Source organism: Gekko japonicus, unplaced genomic scaffold (genome assembly GCF_001447785.1).
Source record: "Gekko japonicus isolate JY-2015 unplaced genomic scaffold, Gekko_japonicus_V1.1 scaffold237, whole genome shotgun sequence".
NCBI lineage: Eukaryota > Metazoa > Chordata > Lepidosauria > Squamata > Gekkonidae > Gekko > Gekko japonicus.
In genome coordinates this window covers 1,090,367-1,112,837 of record NW_015161955.1, presented here as the reverse complement: position 1 = coordinate 1,112,837, position 22,471 = coordinate 1,090,367, and the positions used below count along the sequence as shown (strand labels likewise).

The window sequence follows — 22,471 nt, the reverse complement described above, 5'->3', positions numbered from 1 at the left end:
GGATTAGGATTGGCTACCTGGACAAGAGAGGGAAAATGACCCCCAAACCACCAACGTTAGCAATATTTGAAATAAAAACCTGTTAAGACATACTTCTAAGCGCTACAGATTCTGCCGTATCATCTTTTCCAGGCATCTCTGCTGCTGAAGCAACTGGTGAATCTTTAGTTTCCTCAGTGGCGGAAGGGATTTTATTCTTTAGTTCTTCTATTGCTTCAAGTATCTTCTCATTGCTATCCAATGTAGTGGGCAGAAAAACCGGAACTGGTACCTAGTATGGGCAAGATTAAATTGTTACTATGGCTAATGAGAAACTAATACTCAATGCCAAGCAGGTTAGAGCTAAACTGAAGCAGTCCTACCTACTGCCACCTTTTGAAAAAGAGAACAAGCAAAAAGCAATGACAAGTGGTCGGTAGTAAAAAATGCTGGATTCAACTAAGTTCTGCATGTAAAAAGTTCATTTTTCACTAATCGCTTCTAACACCCTAGACCTTTCCTTTGCCTATTTAGGGTGCTTAATACATGGCTTCTGGAAGCATCCATGCCAGCTCCAGCTGATGGTTTATATGCATGCACATAAGAGAGTGGCATGGTACCAACTGAAATAGAGGCTTGCCCAGATAAGCACCTTAAGAGCATGAACCTTGGAAGTCTAGCAACACCATGCTTCATCACTCTGAGAGAGATAGAAAAACCGAACATACAAAGTGTTAAGGCACACAGTGGACAAGACAGTGCTGCCAAGCAGAAGGCCTGGCTTTTTCTTTCACACCCGACACTAGCATAAATTCACAGAGGTATCTTTTTCATTTATCTTGAACTTCTGTAGGTATGAAACGCTGGTACTTATCATAATGTGGCTTTCCCGCTCTCCCTTAGACTCTCCTCTGAAAACGTGTCCCCAGCAGGAGATCTTAGAAACAAGACAGGATGTGGCATGGGGAGATGCAGGGGCAGAAAGGAGTCAGTGGGAACGCCCCAGCCAGTTGGGCAGAAGTGCTCTTTCTCTTGGCAGAAGGGCAGGCTGGAATACAAGCCATTATAACAACACAACTCCTAATGAATGGCTACAGATGAGAGAAACCCAGCTCATCTTTCCTACTACAGGATGCATTCAGGTGTAATCAAACCAGAGTTTGTGTTGAGAGCAAGCCTGGCTCATTTGGTTCCTCCTCTCCATTTCCTAGTTTAGGACTAACCACAGTTTGCTGTGATGTCTGAATCAAGCCATTCAACCAACTGTGATTTGTTTCTGGCCCAGAAGCTGCAATGCTACAATGCGATTAGATTGTAATTCAGAGTTCTGGTTTGCAAGAAACAAGCCAGCGACAATTTGTAAAAATGCCGACGTCGGACATCATGACAGATTATAAAGAAAACCAGGGAGCCTTCAGTCAAGGAGCCAAGCATAATGGGGGGGGGGGGGGGGAGGCATACAGGTTTGAGGATTTCTGAGGCTCATTCTGAATGTGGCGATCAATGAGAGTGTGCATTAATACTAAGCTATGTTTTAAGTGGATAAAGCAAATTAAAAGTCTTTCTTACTGGAACAGGAACCGTTGTAGCAACTGGAACATTTTGACTATACATGTGCATAGGGACTGGTACATATACAGGTACTGGAACGGGGACAGGGACGTATTCTTTTTCCCAGTCGTCATCTAAAACAAAAGGCAATATACTGTTAGATACTGGCATCGACCAAAATTATTGTTTTTAATCAGTAACAATATAAAAGCACTATTCCTTCCACCCAACAGTTACCTGTCTGACAAGATTTTGTTTGCATGTGGGGTTTACAGTATGTGGCTTTCGTCATTGTCAGAGGCTTGCAAAGAACCGCTTTGTTCTTCATTTCTTTATTTGGTGTTGGGGAAGGAGGTGGCGCGGATCCCTGCAAATAAGGGAGTCAACCAATATTAGCAGACCTCCCCAAAATGACCCCAAGCCCTATAGGTTTTCTATGTAATTTGCATTACAGTTTCTCCAGAATATGAGAAAAGATCTGAAGGAGCAAATTAACACCTCGCTACCTGTTCCCAGAGAGCTGTTCCCATGTGCAAAACACATTCCATACAGAAAAATGTTTCTCTGATACTAAAATTTCCCTAGAATCTAATAAACACAAAAAGGGTATTATGCAGGACACCAGCTGTCGCTTCAGTTTTAAATTCTAACATATGTATAGTCAGAAACAGTGACCTGCTGTGCTATTAACATCCATTTAAAATCAATGCAGATTTGGCCACTGTTAAGGTGTGCATACTACTATACACACACAGCACAAAACTAGAACTGCAATTGCAGCACAGGCAGGCTTTTGATCGGTAACAACAGTGCAACTTTAAGGCACTGGACTACGTCAACATTAAACATGACTAGTCTGATATGCTGGTTCATCTCTCTCTTGTTCTTCCATAGATTACATTTTAAAGTAATGGGCCACAACACCTTTGTGGGAATGATGTTGCCAATTCCCCCAACCCAGAGATCTACAAGTACTAAGCGGATTTGGGGGAGTGGGGAGTACTCTGAGTGTGTGCACGCATGCATGCATGTATTTATTCATTTAATTCATTTATACCCTGTCTTTCTTCCCAAAGGAGACCCAAGGCAGCTTACACCAGTCTCCTCTTCTCCATATTACCCTCACAACAACCTTGTGAGGTAGGTTAGGCTGAGAGAGTGTGACTGGTCCAAAATCACTCAGCAAGATTCCATGGCACAAATGGGGATTCAAACCCAGGTCCTCCCAGAGAGTCCAGCACTCTTAACCACTATACCACACTGGCGCTCATTCCACTCTTCTTTTTAAACAGGGGTGAAGGAACAGGAATGGAAGGCTAGTTTAGGTGGCTTTGAACAGATTTCTTGTTTAAATCCACGGCTGAAAGAACTATAAGTGGCTTCTGGCCACAACTGCTGAACAAGTAGGACAGCTCAGAGGCAGAATACCTCTAAATACCAGTTATTATTATTATTTATTTATTTATCATATGGCAGAACTACATACAGAAAGTGTACAATATATGTAACCAAGTTAATACAACATGCATGCAGACTGATTGGGCAATCTCCTTAAATACTAATATCCAGATTTCCAATCCACTCAGTCACAGCTGGGGAGAGATTAAAGAGCTCCGTCACATCTCCCTGGAAAGCACGACGCTTACAACGCTCACATTCCTGTGACAGATGGAAAATAGTTTGGCGGGCTGCACCACAATCAAATTCGGATCCTGGCATTTTGGCCCATTTAAACAGCAGGTCTGCACAACTGCCAAAGCATGCTTGTATTCCATTAACCACCTTCCATACTTTACGTGGCAAGTCAAATTCTGTTGGCCTCTCCTTGGTGTTTATCAGGTTATGGATATCCGGTGGAACTGACTGCATCCATGTTCATAACCATTCATTCCCTAGAACAAAATGTTGTGATTGCAGGATTTGTGCAGATCTTATTGCTGGGTGTCGGGATCTTAGTCTGGATCGTCCCACGTCAGCCATGTATTTGTGGATGGACAATGATTTTTCTATATTCATGAAGAAGAGCATCTTGTCTTCAAAGATGCGGGAGCGATGTGACACAACGTGGGTAGCCAATAGGTTGGAGTGGGTTCGATACATCTGCTGATGGTTCCCACTGTTGTGTTGAGTTGGACGTCACGTTTGTGGATGGGGGGGCTGCTGAGCCACACGGAAGCATCATATTCTGCAGTACTATAAACCAACCCCAAAACTGAGCAAATAAGTGATGTAGCAGATGCACTTCAAGTTGTACCACACAATTTTTGGAGAATATTGTTTTGTGTGTGTATTTTCGTTGCTACATCGGTAAGATGGCGTTTATAGCTCAAGGTCCTGTCCAGGGTAATGCCAAGGTACTTAAGTGTATGGTAGTGTGTAAGTCGGGTGACATTAAGGTAGACATTCAGTTCACAGCTTGCAAGACTGCCTCTGTGCCCCAACATTTAGGCCTCCGCGAGAAACAGAACATTACACTAGATCGATCACTGGTCCAGCAGGAGTCTTACATTATGATAAACAGAGCAGCAGGTACACAAGCTGCTACTTGTGCAGACCTCTGGATTAGGGCCCACCCACTGCTAGAAAGAAGGGATTTTGTTGCCAGCAGCAGCAGCCATTACGGGGAAATGTATGTGAGCAGGACAGTTTTTACACTGGGTCACATTCTAAAGAGGCAGGCCCTGATCCTAACACACATTCACCTATTTGCGATTTTAACTGTTCTCTTACAAACAACTAAGGAACTAGACATATGTGCTGAGCAAGTTATGTTTTACTTACTGTGACTTTTGTTCGGGGAGTCTGGCAACCCTGATCTACAAATGCAAGCACAAGGAAGAGCAATATAATTCATTTCTCCACATAATGTCACAGAACAGTCCCCTGCCCCCTCACCCCGTGGCAGTAAGTGGCAAGCCGGACCCCTTCTGCTCCGCATGCAGGCCCAGTTTGCCACCCAAGAAATAAGATGAGGTGCTGAGGCACCGTAAGCACTGCTGGGGCCAGCAGAGCAGAAGAAGGCAACAGACATGGTTTATGTCTCTTGTCACCTCCTGGGCAGACACAGCTGCCAGCCAGGTCTTCAGGTGAGTGTCTAAAGTGCTAGCAGTGCTAATGAGCCTCAGCCTGCTCCAAGTGTGTCTTGGTCAAGTATAACCTTCTCCCCCCCCACACACCATTTGTCAGCACACCAGTATCTTCACTGATAGGACAAGAGAAGATTGCCTACCCCTGTTTACACAATACAAAATAATTACACTGCAGTACTACTAGGATGTAAGCAAAGCAACCCCCACTTTTACAATAGGACTCCCAAGCTCTTTCAACATATATGGAAAGTAGCTAGTCTTTACTGAACTGATATTAGCAGGGTGGTGAGAACCAGGGAGGATTGTGAGGCACTCCATAGGGATCTGTCGAGGATGGGCGAGTGGGCGTCAATGTGGCAAATGGGGTTCAATGTGGCCGAGTGCAAAGTGGTGCACATTGGAGCCAAAAATCCTAACTATAAATATACGTTGATGGGGTCCGAACTGGTGGAGACTGACCAAGACAGAAATCTTGGGAGTTGTAGTAGATAACGCAATGAAAATGTCGAGACAGTGTGTAACTGCAATAAAAAAGGCCAACGCTATGCTGGGGATTATTAGGAAGGGAACTGAAAACAAATCAGCCAGTATCATAATGCCCATGTATAAATTGATGGTGTGACCTCATTTGGAGTACTGTGTACAATTCTGGTCACCACACCTCAAAAAGGATATTATATAGCATTGGAAAAAGTGCAGAAAAGGGCAACTAGAATGATAAAAGGGTTGGAACACTTTCCCTATGAAGAAAGGTTAAAGCACTTGGGGCTCTTTAGCTTGCAGAAACGACGGCTGAGGGGTGACATGATCGAGGCTTATAAGATTATGCATGGGATAGAGCAGGTAGAGAAAGAAGTACTTTTCTCAGCCGCCCTGAGCCTGCCTGCAGTGGGGCGGTCTGGATAAAAACTGAATAAATAAATAAATAAATAAAATTCTCACAATACAAGAACTCGTGGGCACTCAATGAAACTGCTGAGCAGTCGGGTTAGAACAGATAAAAGGAAGTACTTTCTTCACCCAAAGAGTGATTTAAATGTGATAATCCACTTGTCAGTTCTTGTATCATACAATTATTTTTGTCGGGGGGACAGTGGAAGCAAACTTTCTTGTGGTGAACAAAGCAGCTTTTAGAACTCTTTTAAGCAAGTAAATGTTATGGGTCACCTAAGATGTGACAGGTGAATTTTAGCCTCTCGCATGATAGTTGTGTGAGAAAATGTGATTATTGTAAATAGAAAGTGGAAGTTTAAAATGAAGATTCTCAGATGACACTTTGAAACTTTTGCTTTCCCCACCTGTATCATGCAAATGTCAAAGACTGAAATACATACTCAATTTAAATATTCTCCTACCCACATCTACAGGGTTAGAACAGATAAAAGGAAGTACTTCTTCACCCAAAGAATGATTAACACATGGAATTCACTGCCACAGGCGGCGGCTACAAGCATGGGCGGCTTCAAAAGGGAATTGGATAAACATATGGAGCAGAGATCCATCAGTGGCTATTAGCCACAAGGTATAGATAGGAACTCTCGGTCTGGGGCAGGTGATGCTCTATATTCTTGGTGCTTGGGGGAGGGCTTCTAATGTCCTGGCCCCACTGGTGGACCTCCTGATGGCACCTGGTATTTTTGGCCACTGTGTGACAGAGTGTTGGACTGGATCAGCCATTGGCCTGATCCAACATTGGTTTCTCTTATGTTCTTAGGATTATCAATATTCAAGAATGAGTAACACAGTCTCCCACCCTGTTTTTAAAACAAGGACAAACAATTTTTGACACCCAGGTCCATTCACCATTCAGGCCACTGATACCACATGGTGAGCACTAGGATGATGGGTCTACTTCCACTTATTGGCTGTCAGCCATTACCCTGTCGGTTCTTTAAAATAAAAAGCTGCTCCAGTTCTTTGTCTCGAAGACCTCTTTTGCAAACCTCAAAGCTTACGTCACTTGATATCCTTCACAGAGTTAAAGATAAATGGTGTACAGTGCTATTATATTTAAGGGAAGTACCATACCATAGTGTAAGTTTTCTGGTCCTTTCTGTGTTGCCATGTTAGGTTCGTTTTGTTGACAGTAGAAACGCAGGAGGCAGTGCTGGTCACAGAAATGTTTCATCTCCCCTCTCCACTGAACTTTCTCTTTAAGCGTGCCTTGTGTTTTACAACAGTCGCACCTTGCTGCCTTAAAAAGAACAATTTCAGAATTGTTAACTAGAGATCTTAGGAAAAGAATAAATTACCAACATCTCTGTTGTAAACAGCACTTAAAACAGCATTTAAACATATTTATCAGCAGCCAAAAAGAGAACAAAACACCAACACCAGCAGAAGGAATTCATTTACAAAGCTCTTTTAATTTGCAGTATTGGGGGGGGGGGGGTTGGTGGTGTTTTTTTTTTGGCTTCCGGTTTTTGGTGACTTGCAAGTGGGTGCGCTCCATCATTGCTCTGATGTGAGCGGCCCACAAACATGCCGATGGGGAGGGGTCCGAGTTGATCTTGGACTCCCACAACCCTTTGTAGGAGGGTTGCAGCCTGGGACGCGAGAGGTGCCTCTCCCAAGGTGGAATGCCAAGGGATGGAGGCAGATTTCTGCCCCAATAGGTCCTCACGGCACGGAGCCAGCAATGGTACCTAGAGGTGCACACCGGACCGAGCACGCAAGAGACCCTCCTGAACCGATCTTCCCTACCACAGAAAGGAACGCAAGTAAGAACATGAGTAAACTTACAGAGCAGAGATCCAAACTTGCCGATGGGGAGTGGTCCAAGTTGATCTTGGACTCCCACAACCCTTTGTAGGAAGGTTGCAGCCTGGGACGCGAGAGGTGCCTCTCCCAAGGTGGAAGGCCAAGGGATGGAGGCAGATTTGTGCCCCAATAGGTCCTCACGGAACGGAGCCAGCAATGGTACCTAGAGGTGCACACCAGACCGAGCGCGCAAGAGACCCTCTTGAACCGATCTTCCCTACCACAGAAAGGAACGCAAGTAAGAACATGAGTAAACTTACGATTTAGCGAGTCTCCACTTGATTGCTGGTAGTAAAGCTGACCTGAACCCCCAAACAAACAGCGGGGGGGGGGGGGGGCGGATCCCCATCCCAAACAGACTGAGTTAAAGAGGGAGGTGAGGCTGGCTTGAAAAGAGTGAATGGTGACGGAGTGAGGTGCAGATTAGCAACAAACTGATATTTCCAGACTTAAAAGCCTTAAGAGACTTTTAAAAACTTCCTACTAAGTAAAAACAATGACGCAGCATGCAGAAAAAATGGTGGCGAAAGCAAAACTTACAGGAGCAGCCAGCTCATCGTCTCCGGTTACCAAACCGGAAATAGCCACAGACTTCCCCCAAATGATTGCTGCAGCCCTGCGCCCTCTAGTGGACCAGATGACCAGTCTCAACCAGAATATGGATATGATGTGATACTTCAAGATACTTCAGCAAAAACAGAGAAAAAAAGTTGATCTTGAGTCCCAAAAGTTTGAACAAAGACTGGAGGTGGTGGATAAAGATAAAACCTCTGAGAATCACCAATTGCTATCCCCCCAAATGGAAAAATCAGCATATGTCCTGAGATTTCAGAACATTTCTGAGCAAAAAGGTGAAAACCTGAAAGAGATTTTAAGCAAAGAACTGCCCCCCCGTGGTAGGCTTAACAGTGGAAGTGATACAAAACGACATGGATATAGTATACCGTACATATCCAGAATGTATAAAGAAAAATAAGCTGCCTGGGCAAATATTTGTTAAATTCTCGAAAAGGTCAATAAGAGACTTAATCCTGAAAGCAACAAGTGGAACTGTTTTGAAAATCCAAGGAGAACAAACTAAAATTTTAAAGGGCATTCCATTTGAGATCAGAAAAAGAAGAAGACAGCACAAAGACCTGGCACGGTTTCTTCAATAACACAACACCCCATACAGACAGTTAACCCCGGAAGGGCTTACTTTCAACTTCAATGGAAAAAAAGAAAAAATTGACTCTGTCTTCAAAGCAAAAAAATTTCTTGAGCACCAACAACAAGATAAAGATGGATCTGAGAAACTGGAGGACGACAAGGATGCAGAAAAAGAAGACAAAACTGAGGAACTTCTACCAACTCTTTATTGGCTGAATCCTTAGATTTTGAAGCAGAACTAGGGGCTACGGCTCCTAAGCCCCCCCCCCCCAATAAAAAGGACTTTGAAAAGAAACGTAGAGGAAGGAAATAAGTAAAATAATGAAACTCTAATGGTCTGATAATTATCAGGAACTAATAACCCTAAACTAAGAAGCATACACTCTAACCAAATTTGTTTGTGAACACTTGCTCAAACTTCTATACAATTATTGTATTAACTCTCATGCATTACTACTTTGACAACAGGGAAGTACCCTTACTTTAAACAATTGTATTAATGATCTCTTGCTATTCATAGTTTTAGTTTGTTCCCATCCCCAAACCCTATAGGTGTGTAGTTTAGAAAAGCAATAAAAATGTTTAATAATAAAAAAAAAAGACAGGAGTTTTTAAAAATGTATTTCTTAGAAATCTTGAGGCACAAATTAATTTTGAAATGCAAAAAGACCTTTGGTCAAAAGTAAAAAATTCCTCACTGGATTACCTATAATGATAAAGTTACAAATATATACCACTTGTGCCATGTTTGCACCCTTAACCCTTAAGACCGTGTCCAGTGCAATACTCAAATGAATGAGCTCTGAAGTCCAGAGGTCAAATCTCAATTTAGAGATGCCCTCTAGAAAGAATACAGACGTCCTCGTAAAGATGACAGATTGCACTGATGTTTGCAGCAACAAAAACATCCCCAACTCAACATTTTGAACATCAGGCAAAAACCACAGGCTCCCTTCCCCATGCAGAACTCCCAAAAAGCTTATCCTTGACCTGCTTATTACATTATGAAAAACTTTTATTTAAATAGCAGTGGCTGGATTTGGCACATGTTGGGACAGTATTTATTGACATTTTTCTTTGTGTTTGAAATACCACCTTTAATATTGTGTTACCTTATAGTACCAGTCTTGAAATTTTCTGCAACACTCTTCACTACAAAAATCTCTCATTACTCCATCAAATTCCTTACTTGCTCCCTTTTTACACAGCTGAGTACAATAGTTGCAAGTAACACATCTCAGTCCTAACCGTCTTGCAAAATCTTGTTTATACAGCAGCTTGCAGCCTGAGATGAAATAGAATACAAAGACAATCTTTAAAACCTACTCACTACTGAATTTACACTTTGAAAAAAAATGTTGCTGGGTAAGAGCTTACAGTTTGCTTGCTACATAATTTCTGCAAGACACACTTGAAGAATGATGCTTTTTTAAAAAAGAGGAAATTTAGCCACATTCCCTGGGCTGATCATCCTGGCTTACTGCTTTAATATAACTCCAGCAAATCAGAAACCAGCCTGCTACCATTCACATATGGATATATTCAGTGAAAAGTATATGGCAATGGATTCTTTCAGAATTATCTTTTCATCCAGAACTCGGCTTGGGTGAAGTTCAAAATAAAAATCTTGTGTAAACAAGCCTAAAGATCTGTCAACACAGGAAACAAAACTGAACTACTGTCTGGTGCATCTGTTTCCATTTAAGACTGTAGTGGATCATTCTTTTGGCAGTGTATTTCTCCCCCTAGTGGAAATGCAGTGAACAAACCTATCCATCGGACTGTGTCTCCTGCATCACTGTTTGTTTGGTTTTTTGTATAGGTTATAGTCAACCCAGATTTTTCTAGCAGTTAATATATATGTACAAATGTTAAGGTATCTATGTAACCCATATGTACTGCATGTGTCACGTTAGTGCAGTCCCTGCTATACAATCTGAGATCTTTGGGTCAAAAATTCTTTGTTCTTCTAAACTCTATGTGACATTCGCTCTCCTGGATCATTTTTTTTTTTACCTTGTTGGGGCAGATTCACATTACAGGAGTTCACATTACTGTAAGAATTTAGCCTTATGAGTGGATTGAAGAGTATCTTTGAGAGGGCTACCCTCTCGCTCCACAGGCAGGGCTATGCTATTTTGGCAAACTTTCAGTATCTGATGCGAGGCGGTTTCCCAGTTCACACCTTGCATAGCCTAGAATGGGAAACCTAATTGCAAACAACTGGTCCTAACTATGAACCGATTTGTTAGAAGAAGAGAAGGGAAAATATCCCTGGGTAAACTACCACTTGCTGAAAACACCCTTAAGGAGTTGATCAGAAAAACCTGTTTGGTCCCCATTAGTTTCTGGCACCAAGATGGGTGGATAATGATATCTTGCAATCAACCAATAAAAAGAAACCTTTAAGGCAAGTCCACTGTTTCATTATCCACCAATGGAGGAAAATGTCCTTGCAAGGGATGTTGAAGGACCTGTTACCATACAGGGTGGAAGAGCTGTCAGACACAGAATCCAGAAAGTATCAAAAGCTGCTTCAGTAGAGACACAAGGGATCAGCTTATGAAAGACAAAGCAGGTACCCAGGTGACAGCCCTACAAATCCAGTGCTTCCTTTACCCATGCTGAGGAACAATCTATGTATTTGCAATGGCAAGAGCTCATCTGTGTTTTTCACATTGACTCACAGAGCCTATTTGTGGAGGCTTTTCTAGGAGTGAAGAGGATATCTCTCATCGTCTAAGCAGCAGAGCCCCTCTGGGCTTGGGTGAAGGACAGCTCGCTGTATGCTTATATCGTATGTTGAATAGTATGAATCACATTGGGGGCACTGCTTATGGACACTAGATCCGAGAGCCAAGACCTTCTTGGCCAGCAACAGTATATTTCTGACCTTGTTGAGGACATTAATTCCCTAATTAATGGGTATTGGAAGGTAGGTGTAGAACAAGGGGACCGAATAGCTGAGACAGTTCTCTCCTACCAGGAACCCAGAGAGTTTGTTATTGGCCGAGGAGGCAAGAATGTCAAGAATTAGATGACTGGAAAATTCTTAGTTTCAGACCCCTTTCCCAGAGATCTAAGTCTTGGTGGCTGTCCTTAACTGCTTTGGTATTGTATGTTCCCTGATGATGGTGAGTCAGCAGTCCTAAAGTATGATGTTCCACCCAATGAAGCTCCAGCTAGTTGATTCCATGACATGCTCCGGAGGATCTCCACTTGCCATGGATTACTATATTGAAGCAATGGGTGCCCCATGTCATCACACTGGCATCTGTTGTTTCTGGTATTCGTGGCAGGGTCTGAGAGACCCACTGACACCCAGGTAGAAATCCTAGAGCCACCAGCTTTTGGTATTCCATATCATTCTGTCAGAAGGGGGATTCCCAAGGACCCCTCCTGCCTCCCTCGGCCCAAGCCACGGGGACCCAGGACAGCGATTCGCGGGACGAGGAGCATCCGGAACCCCAGGGACCTGGGGTGCTTACCGGAAGGTGAACCCAGAAAGTACACCCGGAACAGGGGCACAGAGGATTCCGAACTTCCATCGACAGTCAGAGTCCAAAACCCTCAGAGGGTTCCCCGGGAGCCCGGGTATTCTGAATTCCCATACGATCCCACGGAATGCCCACAGCCAAAGGAGGGCATGGGGGAGGGCCAGGAAAGCACCCCCAATGGTGGTGGGCTGATAGAGAGGAAGCTGGGTGGGAATGCACCCATGAAAAGGAGGGATGGGCCCATCCGATGACCACCCTTCCTCTGAAGTAAGAGGGGCAGGGCCGAGTCAAGAAGAGGGAGAGTTAAAAGGCGGGGAGACGCTGCCTGATGATGATGATTCATGTGGCTTATGCTGTGGGAGAGGTGGTGCAGCTGGTCAGGAGGAGCTCTTGGGAGAAGTCTTCGGTACAGAGAGAGAGAATGAGACTCCTACCAGACTCAACCACAGCCGGTGAGGATGGTGAAGTAACCAACCCGCCAGGTGTCTGAGGAGCAGTAAGGACACCCAGCCAACTCTCCTGCCCTAGAACCGTCCCGTGGACCCCACGGTCCTGACACATTCTCCTCTTCTCTGCTTCATCCCCACAACAACCACCTTGTAGGGTAGGTTAGGCTGAAAGGTTGCAATGGGATCAGGATCACCTAGTGAGCTTCCATGGCAGAGCAGGGATTCGAACCTGGTTCTCCAAGGCCCCAGCCCAACCCTCTAACCACTACGCTATGTTAGCTCTCTCTTATATGGAAGGGGCGGCCACCTTGGAAATTCATCTCTGCTTGGCTTCTACCACAGCAAATATGAGTTGAAAGGCAGATGTGAAAGGAGCTTTCAAGGATTATGTCTGGCACTATGCCAGCTCCCAAACCTGGGTGACAGGGGGAGGGGAGAAGTCAAAACAGCTACTGAAAAGGCCTGATGAAGGCAAGCAGTACAAGGCTGTGGGAGTGAGGAACCACCTCACCAGAAATGGAAACACTCTGCTGAATTAGCATAGCCCTGCCTGTGGGGTGTCATGGGAAGGAGCGGAGCTTGGATAACCTCCTCCACTGATGGGGGAATGAATGTGTAAAACCGCAGCCACATGGCCAACCGTGTTAGATAAACCATTTCCTCTCCCTTGGTTATGGTTACTGTACGGACAGTGGACAAAAGGGTATACTCATTTGCGTAAATCTGTGATCCAGTTTGTAATCTTTAGATTTCTATAACAGCAATTACTGGCCTTATAAAAACTGGATTGAAAATTAAGTATAATTTGAGGGGTAGTACAGTCAGATGACTTTGCTACAAGCATATCTGAACACCAGCTGAAAAGAATCAGTTCAGAAATCAAGTAAGTGGTGAGCAGAGTAACAAAGATTGCACAGAGAGGAACCAAGGGTTCCAAAAACGGGTAACACTGAAGGGATTCAATATTATGTATCAGAACAGTACCGGCAATTATATACAGCACAGGCACATAACATACCTTCACTGCAGAATGGTCTCTTGATCCCAGAAAATTTCACTGCTTCATGTAGAGTCTTCTCCTCTTGACAGTATTCACAGTAGGTTACTATGCAATGTAGCTTCTTATAGTCGTCAGAACAAATTCTACTGCAGAACTGGTATACTTTGTTCTAATCAAACAAACCAATAAACCAGGAAAGAGGAATGAACAACCAACAGGGCTTCAAGCTGGTTAAACATTCCATTCAAGGAAACAGCAAATGTTTATAAATAAATCTTTATTTACATACACCTATTTTATTTGTGGGAAATAGCCAAAGAACTACCTCTTTTCTTTCTTTCGCTCCTTTAAAGAGATTCTGTTTGGCTATCAGTTCTTCAAGATGTTAATTCAGCCAACAATATATTTGACGAAGAACAGGTAAGGCCTACTACTGTATTTCTACGGAACTTTTTAACCGCCCAGCATTTGGTGAGGTTTCCAGCTCAGCAAAAACTAAAGCTCCACAGCAGGGAATGCAGAAAGCCAAAATTGTTTCTGGCTGGGCCTAATCTAACATTGCTGCAGCTACCTGGCAAAACACATTCCTTAAATTACTAGAAGCAAAAGGAGTGCTCTTTGCCCATTCCTACATATTTGCTACTAGCCAGACAAAGTTTTCCATTGAGCCCAAAGTCCCTTAGCGTGGTCTGTGCTTTCTCAAAAACAAAGCAAAATAGAAACATCAGCTTGGAAAAAGAGCTAAAGATGGAGGCACAGGGCTTTAACAAACACACACACAACACTACTCTGTTACTCTCACATTCAGTAACCAGGGTGTGGAGAGGTATTTTTTAAGCATTTATAAATATAAATTGGGGGAGGGGAGGCAGCAAGATAAAACACTTTTACGTTTAGAGGTCATGAAGAACAGCATAGCTTCCAAAAAGTTGGTTATTGTTCATGCAGAACAGGCGAGAAACAAAATACAGTTCACACAAGCTCATGGTAGATTCAAGAGAGAGTAAAGGTCATACATCTTTTAAATAAATTGTGTCATGTTAGTTATTTTGAGAGTAAGGTCAATTTCACACTGTTCGCTGCGTGGCCGCATTTTGACCCCCCCCCCCCCCCCCCCCCCCCCCCCCCCCCCACACAAAAAAAAAAAAAGAAGGAAAAAAAGGGGGGGGGGAAAGGGGGGGGGGGGGGGAGCCGCTGGTCAAAATGTGACCAAGCAGCGAGCAGTGTGAAATTGACCTAAGAGTGTATTTGGGTTGTGGTTTTAATCCAGGGGAAATGTGTTCTTCCTAGGGAAGATGCGTAGTTTGTGGATCTCAAAGATCAGAATGGTGGAAGACCACACAGCCGTGCTGGTGTTGGCCATGGAAAATACATTCCATTACTTTTGTTTTTAGAGCCTACCTCTTCCAGTTTAAAGCAAAATGTGATTCAAGCAGGTGTCTTAATGTAAAGAGCAGGGACATAAATTGCTCAGACTTGGATGGCCCAGGCTAACCCAATCTCATCAGATCTCAGAACCTAAGCAGGATCGGCCCTGGTTGGTACTTGGAGGGGAGCAATGCTCCCTCTAAGCTGTGGAGTCCTGCGAATGAAAATTCTACTTTGCGAGCTACTGGCATTAAAGTTGTGAGCAAGCAATTTGGCTACTGCATAAATTAGTTTGCTCTGGAGCCATCCTTCCTGAGCTAAGACTTGTGTGAGCCGGAGGCTAAAAAACTGTGAGCCGGCTCACACTAACTCAGCTTAGAGGGAACACTGAATGGGAGACCACCAAGGAAGCCCAGGGTCCCCATGCAGAGGCAGGCAATGGCAAACCACCTCTGAACGTGTCTTGTCTTGAAAACCCTGCGGGTCACCTTAAGTCTGCTGTGACTTGACGGCACTTTCTACCACCAAAAGGAAAATGCCTGGTCCCTATGCCGATCAGCAAACTAGGCCACCCACATCCAAAGCAGGGCCCCCTAAATTGTTATGTGACTTCCCTGCTGTACAGTAAAAATGACTTTTGTAATCCAGCTTAAGTCTCACCGAGAAGGGAAGCCATAAATGAAATAAACAAGACAATAAAATTAGTCAACCCCCCCCCAACCCCCTTCTCATGCAAACTGATTTCAGCGACATGAAACTTGGCATGCTACCAGCTTTTCATATACTTACTTCCCATTCCAGTACTTCAGGCTTTGAGCAGAAAGTATTTTTGCAATAATTACATTTCAGCTGAATATCGCTTGGAGCTGCAAACGGGCCATTTGTTGAAGACTGTACACTAAGAGCCTGAAAAATATATATTTTTGAAGACACGGATCACTCTAAAGCATCTAATACCATATCTTATTACTATTCTTTTTATTGAGTGAAAATATGAACTATGAAAAAGGTTTAAGCATTAATTGCTCCTAGAGTTATGTAAGCAAGCAGGCAGGCTCCTGCCCCAAAGGCACTTATGGTCTAAACAAATATAAGCACCAGAGAAAGACAAGAAATGATGAATGTGAAGAACCATTTAAAAACATCGACTTTGTTTTAGTCAGAAAAGAGAAACTAGCCATTTATTGAAGACCGTACATTAAGTGTCTGAAAAATATTTCTGAACACACAGATCACTCTAGAACATACAGGTTTCACAGAAGAGATGGGTTTTGACGAATGTTTGGAAAAGAAGAAGGTGGCCTCATGTGCATGTTCTGGGAGGAAGCTGTAGGCGTAAGAGGAAATAAGGAGGAATAGTTGGAAAAGTTTAAGCAAGCAGAAGAGAACTGCAGATCTGGAGGAAGAGGAAAGCCCTTGGAGAAAACATGAAACAAGGACAAGGAATCAAAGACCCCTCATCATCTAAACCTCTATAACTATGCCACTTCATTCTCCTCTTTTGCACTGTACAGCTCCTCTCTGGCAATGTACTCACTACCAACTCCGTGATTTGGACTTAACATACAAGTCCAAATACATAGATCTATACCAATGCTTCATGTTAGTAATCAATGCATGATGCACACTCCCCAGAACAAATTAACCCAAACTCTACAACAGTAGTCCCCCAAATGGCACCCACCAAAGTGTTTCCAGGTGAATGTCTGTTTCTCAAGTTTTGGGCATAAAATCCAAAGGGCGTTGAGTGGAACAGAAAAAAAGGGGAATTTCAGATGGCTCCTTGCTGACTAGCTGAAATGTGAGGTCATTCCAGGCAGGTATATCACAGTAATACATCCTCAGCTTGGCTATAGTCACATGGGCAATGTACAACCCGAAATAAAACAAGGTAAAATTAATTAAAACCTTAATACAGTATTAAAAGTGAACAGATGGTGAATAGAAGAAGAATGCATTTATATCCCGCCCTATCCCATGATGTCCCTGGACTTGGAAACCTCTCCCTGTAGCTGTACTGGGACCAGCCGCTCCCTCTTCCTTCAGACACTGGAACCAATCAGCAGCTGTTTGACAAAGCGGAGAGCCAATCCCAGGCTTCCCCCACCTCTTTGGGGGAGGTGATGCATCAGAACAGCCTAGCGGGCATTTATTTTATTTATTGTATTTATGAATTGCCCCACTCCTGCTACTGCAGGGCTCTGGGCGATGTACAACCAGAGATAAAACAATATAAAATTAATCAAAACCTTAGTACAATATTAAAAACAAACAGATGGCGAATGACCAATCCTCCTTCCAACTCCCACTGCCAGCTACTTTGTGGACAGGGGGGAGGAGGGTAAAACAGATGTGAGCAACAGGGAATGGGAAGGGTGCCAGCCAAGATGGAACCGTCGCTGTCCTCAACCAAAAGCCTGGTGGAACATCTCTGCTTTGCAGGCCCTGCAGAACTGCATCAAATCCTGCAGGGCCCTGATGGAATTTGGCAGAGAGTTCCACCAGGTTGGGGCCAGTCCTTCCCCTTCCCTTCCCCACAACAGATGCCCTGTGAGGTAGGTGGGGCTGAGAGAGCTCTTGACAGAAACTGCTCTTTTTAAAGAACGGCTCTGACAGAACTGTGTCATCCAGCAGCTGCATGTGGAGGAGTGGGGAATCAAACCTGGTTCTCCCAGATCAGAGTCCGCGCACTTAACCACTACACCAAACTGGCCAATAACCAATCCTCCTTCCAACTCCCACTGCCAGCTACTTTGTGGACAGCGGGGAGGAGGGCAAAACAGATGTCGGCAACAAGGAATGAGAAAGGCTGCCAGCCAAGATGGGACCGTCTCGTCACTGTCCTCAGCCAAAAGCCTGGTAGAACATCTCTGCTTTGCAGGCCCGGCGGAATTGCATCAAATCCCGCAGGGCCCTGATGGAATTTGGCAGAGAGTTCCACCAGGTTGGGGCCAGGACTGAAAAAGCCCTGGCCCTGGTCGAGGGCGGTCGTATGTCTTTAGGGCCGGGGATCACCAGTAGATTGCTAAGGAGTGCAAACCTCTCCTGGGGACATAACGGAGGAGACGGTCCCTGACTACTAAACACCTTATAGGCCAATACCACAACCTTGAACTTGACTCAGTATTCCACTGGGAGTCAGTGTAGCTGGTGCAGCACTGGATGTATATGTTCTGTCCATGATGTTCCCGTCAGGACTCACGCTGCCGCATTCTGAACCAGTTGAAGCTTCCGGGTCAATCTCAAGGGTAGGCCAACGTAGAGTGAGTTACAGTAGTCTAATCTGGAGCTTACTGTTGCATGGATTACCATGGCCAGATCAGGGTGCGACAGGAAAGGGGCCAGTTGCCGAGCTTGGCGTAGATGAAAAAACACTAGCTTGGCAGTCTGAGCAGCCTGGGCCTTCATACTTAAGGAGGGGTCCAAAATCACTCCCAAGCTCTTGATGGATTCTGCCAGTGTCAAAGGCACTCTATCAAGAGCTGGTAATCTGTGCCCCAATCCTGAAGGCCCACCCCCCCAGCCACAGAACCTCTGTCTTTGTTGGATTCAATTTCAACCTACTCTGTTTCAGCCACCCAACCACAGCCTCCAAACCAATGGCCAGATTATGTGGGGCAGCATCGGGCTGGCCATCCAATAGCAGATATAGCTGGGTGTCATCAGCATATTGGTCTGAACCAGCTGGGCAAGGGGGTGCATATAGAAAGCAACATCAGGAAGAGAAGTGCCCCAAGGGACCCCACATAACAGGGGGCATCTGGAGGACACATTCTCTCCCAGTGCCACCCTTTGTCCCCAGCCATGGAGAAATGAGGTGAGCCATTTAAGGGCTAACCCCCGAACTCCTACACTGGCAAGGTGATGGGTCAAAAGATCGTAATCAACCGTGTCAAACGCTGCTGTGAGATTTAATAGTAATAGAAGCGCCACTCTGCCCCAATCCAGCTGTCTTCGAGATTGTATCTCAGGGCAACCAACACGGTTTCCGTCCCATGGCCAGGACAAAAGCCAGATTGGAATGAGTCCAAAGCCGATGTCTCATCCAGGTAATCCTGGAGCTGTTCAGCTACTGCCCTCTCAATTACCTTATCCAGAAACAATAAATTAGAGACTGGGTGTTATTTGGAAGGATCAGAAGGATCCAGAGTTGTTTTTTTCAAGAGTGGTACAACCACGGCCTCGAGGCCCTCCAGATAAACCTGTTTCCAGGGATAAGTTGACAATAGCCATCAACGGGTCCTGTATCTTCTCATCACTGGCCTTTACCAGCCACAAGGGACACGGGTCAAGAAGGCACACAGTTGGTCTAACAGAGATCAGGGAAGAGATCAGGGCCCTGTGGGATCTTTTACAGTTCTGCAGGGCCTGCAAAATGGAGCTCTTGCACCAGGCATTTGACTAAGGAACCGCATCATACACCGAGGAGTGCCCTTGTACCCTGGCTTTACCATCTTTACCTTCACCTCCAGCCTGTGCCCCGGCCTACCATCATTGTCTCTAGCCTATACCCGCCGCATAATCAGTGAGCAAGCTGCGCTGGTATGAGTTATAGTAATCATATGGTAACTTAAACCATATTAGAAATAATGTTTGCTCTTGTTTTGTCTGATAATGTTCCAGTGTTTTAACTGTGTTTTAATTGTTATTTATATTATATGTTTATATGCTTGTATAGGTTTTAATTGTATTTTTATGAAATGTTGTGTAAGTCGCCCTGAGCTCACCTTCATGGGGAGGGCGGGGTATAAATTGAATAAATAAATAAATAAACAGCACTCAGGATCAGCGGAATAGAGTAGGCTGAAGGTGTCAAAAATAGAATCCAAAGATGGTTGACAGGGCTCCAGTTCACATACTGTATCAACATTAGCTGATAGGTTGTGGTGGAGCATCAAGACTTTATCTGCAAAGAAGCTCGCAAATGCCTCACAGCTAATAGCCAAATTATTATTACTTTGGTTCCTCTTTGTGAGAGAAGTCAAAGACCGAATCACCCTAAACAATTGTTCTGGGCTCACGCTTGCAGATGCAATGGAGGCGGAGAAGAAAACCTTCACCACCTTCACTGCCACCTCATAGGATTTCATAAATGTCGTATAAGATATTTTTGTAGCCTTGTCCCCGTACCCGCCGCCAAACTCGTTCAAGTCGTCTTGAGTTCTCGTTTCATCCCTGAGCTCGATGGTATACCAGGGGAATGATTTATCTCGAGAGTGCAGAGGATGTCGGGGGGCTACCTCATTGATGACTTCAGAGAGGTGGGAATTCCAGTCCTCTACCAGCTCATCTAATGAGGTGCCAGAAGGCATCGGATCCCACAGAGCCTTCTGGAATCCAATTGGATCCATTAGTCTCTGCGGGTGAGCATAAATTAGCTTGCCGCCTAGACAGGGGCTGCATGAGGCTGCATGGAGTGCTTATTGGCAAGCAGCTGCTTCCAGTGATGGTTCAACAATGGGCACCCCCACCTGAGGCTGCTCTTTGCTTTCTTCCCCATCACACCACACACACCCTACCCAGGAGCGAGAGCTCCTAATGCTCCTTCACTTTTCATTACATAGTTGTCCTTAAACACTGTGTGGCTTGTTGCACTGAGTTTGAAGATGCCTGGGGAACTTGGCAGGAAGAAGATTGAAGTGTGCTCTGGCTCCCAAATGGGGTAGCTGGAGTGGGGCAGTAGCTTTGGAACCCTCCCCAAAGCCACCTGAGGTCATCATCTCACCTCATGGTACAGCAGGCCATGGCTACCTCAGGCATAAACGGTCATCTGGCTTGGAACCTCTCAACACTGAAAACATTGCATGGGAGAGCAGCCGTTTTGTGACTGGGCATGCTCCCATGGTGGCACTGACTATGGTTCCATAAAATTGTACCACAGGCTCAACAAGGTTGGAGGTCATGTTCTAGAGCCACTCCCATGGATACTTAAATGAAGCAGAATGAGAATGAGTAATATGCTATAGTAGCAATGAAAGACCTGCAACACCATCAACTTTCTTTGACTCAACCTCTACACATCTTTGACTCAACTACATATCAGTTTATATTCAGTGCACATTTTAAAAATTTGGAGAATGTGGAAAGAAAGAAGGTTCAGTGGTTTAGTTCCTGGCAAGGCAAGGTGCAGTGAAGACTGGCGTCCTTCCAAATCCACCAGTAGTCACCACCTTACCTCACTGCAGAGCTGCCCATATACGCCTCCATGACAGGAGAGCGTTTGACTTGGAACCTCTCAACACTGAGACTGCAGCAGCCATTTTTGTGATTGCACCCACTACCCTTCTCCAGAAGAGCCCAGAAAAGTTCTGGACCCCTGAATAGAGCTTGTGTTTTTATAATGAATTACTGACAAACCTGAGGGGAACAAACTATATCCACCACAAGTCAAGAAATTGATATTTCTTGCAAATTTTTGACCTGTCCAGAAACAAAATCAGGGCACACTAGATCAGCATCTTGGTTTCCTTTCCACAGGGTAAAAATCAGCATTATCAGCCCCATAGGTAACATATAAGGAAAATCCAAAAATGAACAGGTTTTATTGACTGGTTTGGATTGAATGTTCCACAACTACTCTGGCAACCAAAATTCAGAAAAAGAGAAGGCTAAGCACAGAAGTCCACACAGAATTAGGAACAACTGAAAGAAAGTGATCTACTTTGACCTCTGGTAGACTGAAAGCTAGAACAAAAGCATGAAAAAACAAACAAGGATCGGTAGTATTATGAAAAAGCAGGTTTAGCTGACAGTATGTGAAGAAGGTTAAAGACAGAACACAAACTGCTTAATAACTATTTTGCACATTTTTGTTTAACAGAAAAGGGTATCAGAGTTTAGATGACAGCCAGGTGGCCTCTGCCAAAACACAGTCCAGTCACTTCCGATGAGCTTGAAATCTTCAGAACCTCAAAGAACTAGCTAAGAAAACATCCTATCAGAATGAAGATAGGTCCAAGGTACTCCAGAAAAGGACGTTGATTGCGTGCCGGATCGCCAAGTGCCAGAAGAAACATCTAGCCAGCAGACTGCCGGGAATGAAGCCAGCCAGACCGAAGGACATCAGCCTCCACCTGGGTGTCGGTAGGCTGTCCCACCCCCCAGAACAATGTGTGGCCTAAGTTAGGGTATAACGTGATTAGCACCTCCCCATGTAAACTGCCCAGAGACCCCCAAGGGGGTTAGGGCGGTATATCAAATCGAATAAATAAATAATAAATAAATAAAAGCAGAGGGTCTATTTTCATGTACCATAAAACTATAAAACATCTAATAAAACTCGGAGGGGGGGGATAAGAATTTTTTTAAGCAACTAAGAATAAGCATCCTTCCCACGACAGAATTGACTTACCTTTTAAACAAGGTAGGTGTTTAGTTGTTAAAAGGGAAGCAGTTATTCCATATAATATGAACCCAGCAATGCTTTTTATTAGTTTCATGTCATGTTTTTATGTGAACTACAGAGATGTGGGCAACATGTGAAGCCATCTTGTACTGTGACATGCCAGTAATACATCTAACTCAGTACCGGTTACTTTGACAGCAACAGTTCTCCAAGATCTCAGGTACAGAAAGGTCTCCCTCAGCACCTGCTACCCTAACCCCTTTAACTGGAGATGCCAGGTACTG

General features: G+C 44.4%; 1 protein-coding gene across 2 annotated transcripts in view; it reads right to left on the bottom strand.

Annotated features, from left to right (window-relative positions):
- Positions 1 to 22,471, bottom strand: part of ZMYM2 (zinc finger, MYM-type 2) — an 86,903-nt gene that overhangs the window by 12,979 nt on the left and 51,453 nt on the right. For both annotated transcript variants that reach the window (XM_015429495.1, XM_015429496.1), the window contains 8 exons: positions 15,632 to 15,748; positions 13,493 to 13,643; positions 9,641 to 9,813; positions 6,648 to 6,813; positions 4,312 to 4,346; positions 1,768 to 1,897; positions 1,549 to 1,664; positions 94 to 271 (listed from right to left, as the gene is read on the bottom strand). In XM_015429495.1, the coding sequence (XP_015284981.1) occupies positions 94 to 271; positions 1,549 to 1,664; positions 1,768 to 1,897; positions 4,312 to 4,346; positions 6,648 to 6,813; positions 9,641 to 9,813; positions 13,493 to 13,643; positions 15,632 to 15,748 (1,066 nt within the window). The remainder of the gene's footprint in view (positions 1 to 93; positions 272 to 1,548; positions 1,665 to 1,767; positions 1,898 to 4,311; positions 4,347 to 6,647; positions 6,814 to 9,640; positions 9,814 to 13,492; positions 13,644 to 15,631; positions 15,749 to 22,471) is intronic.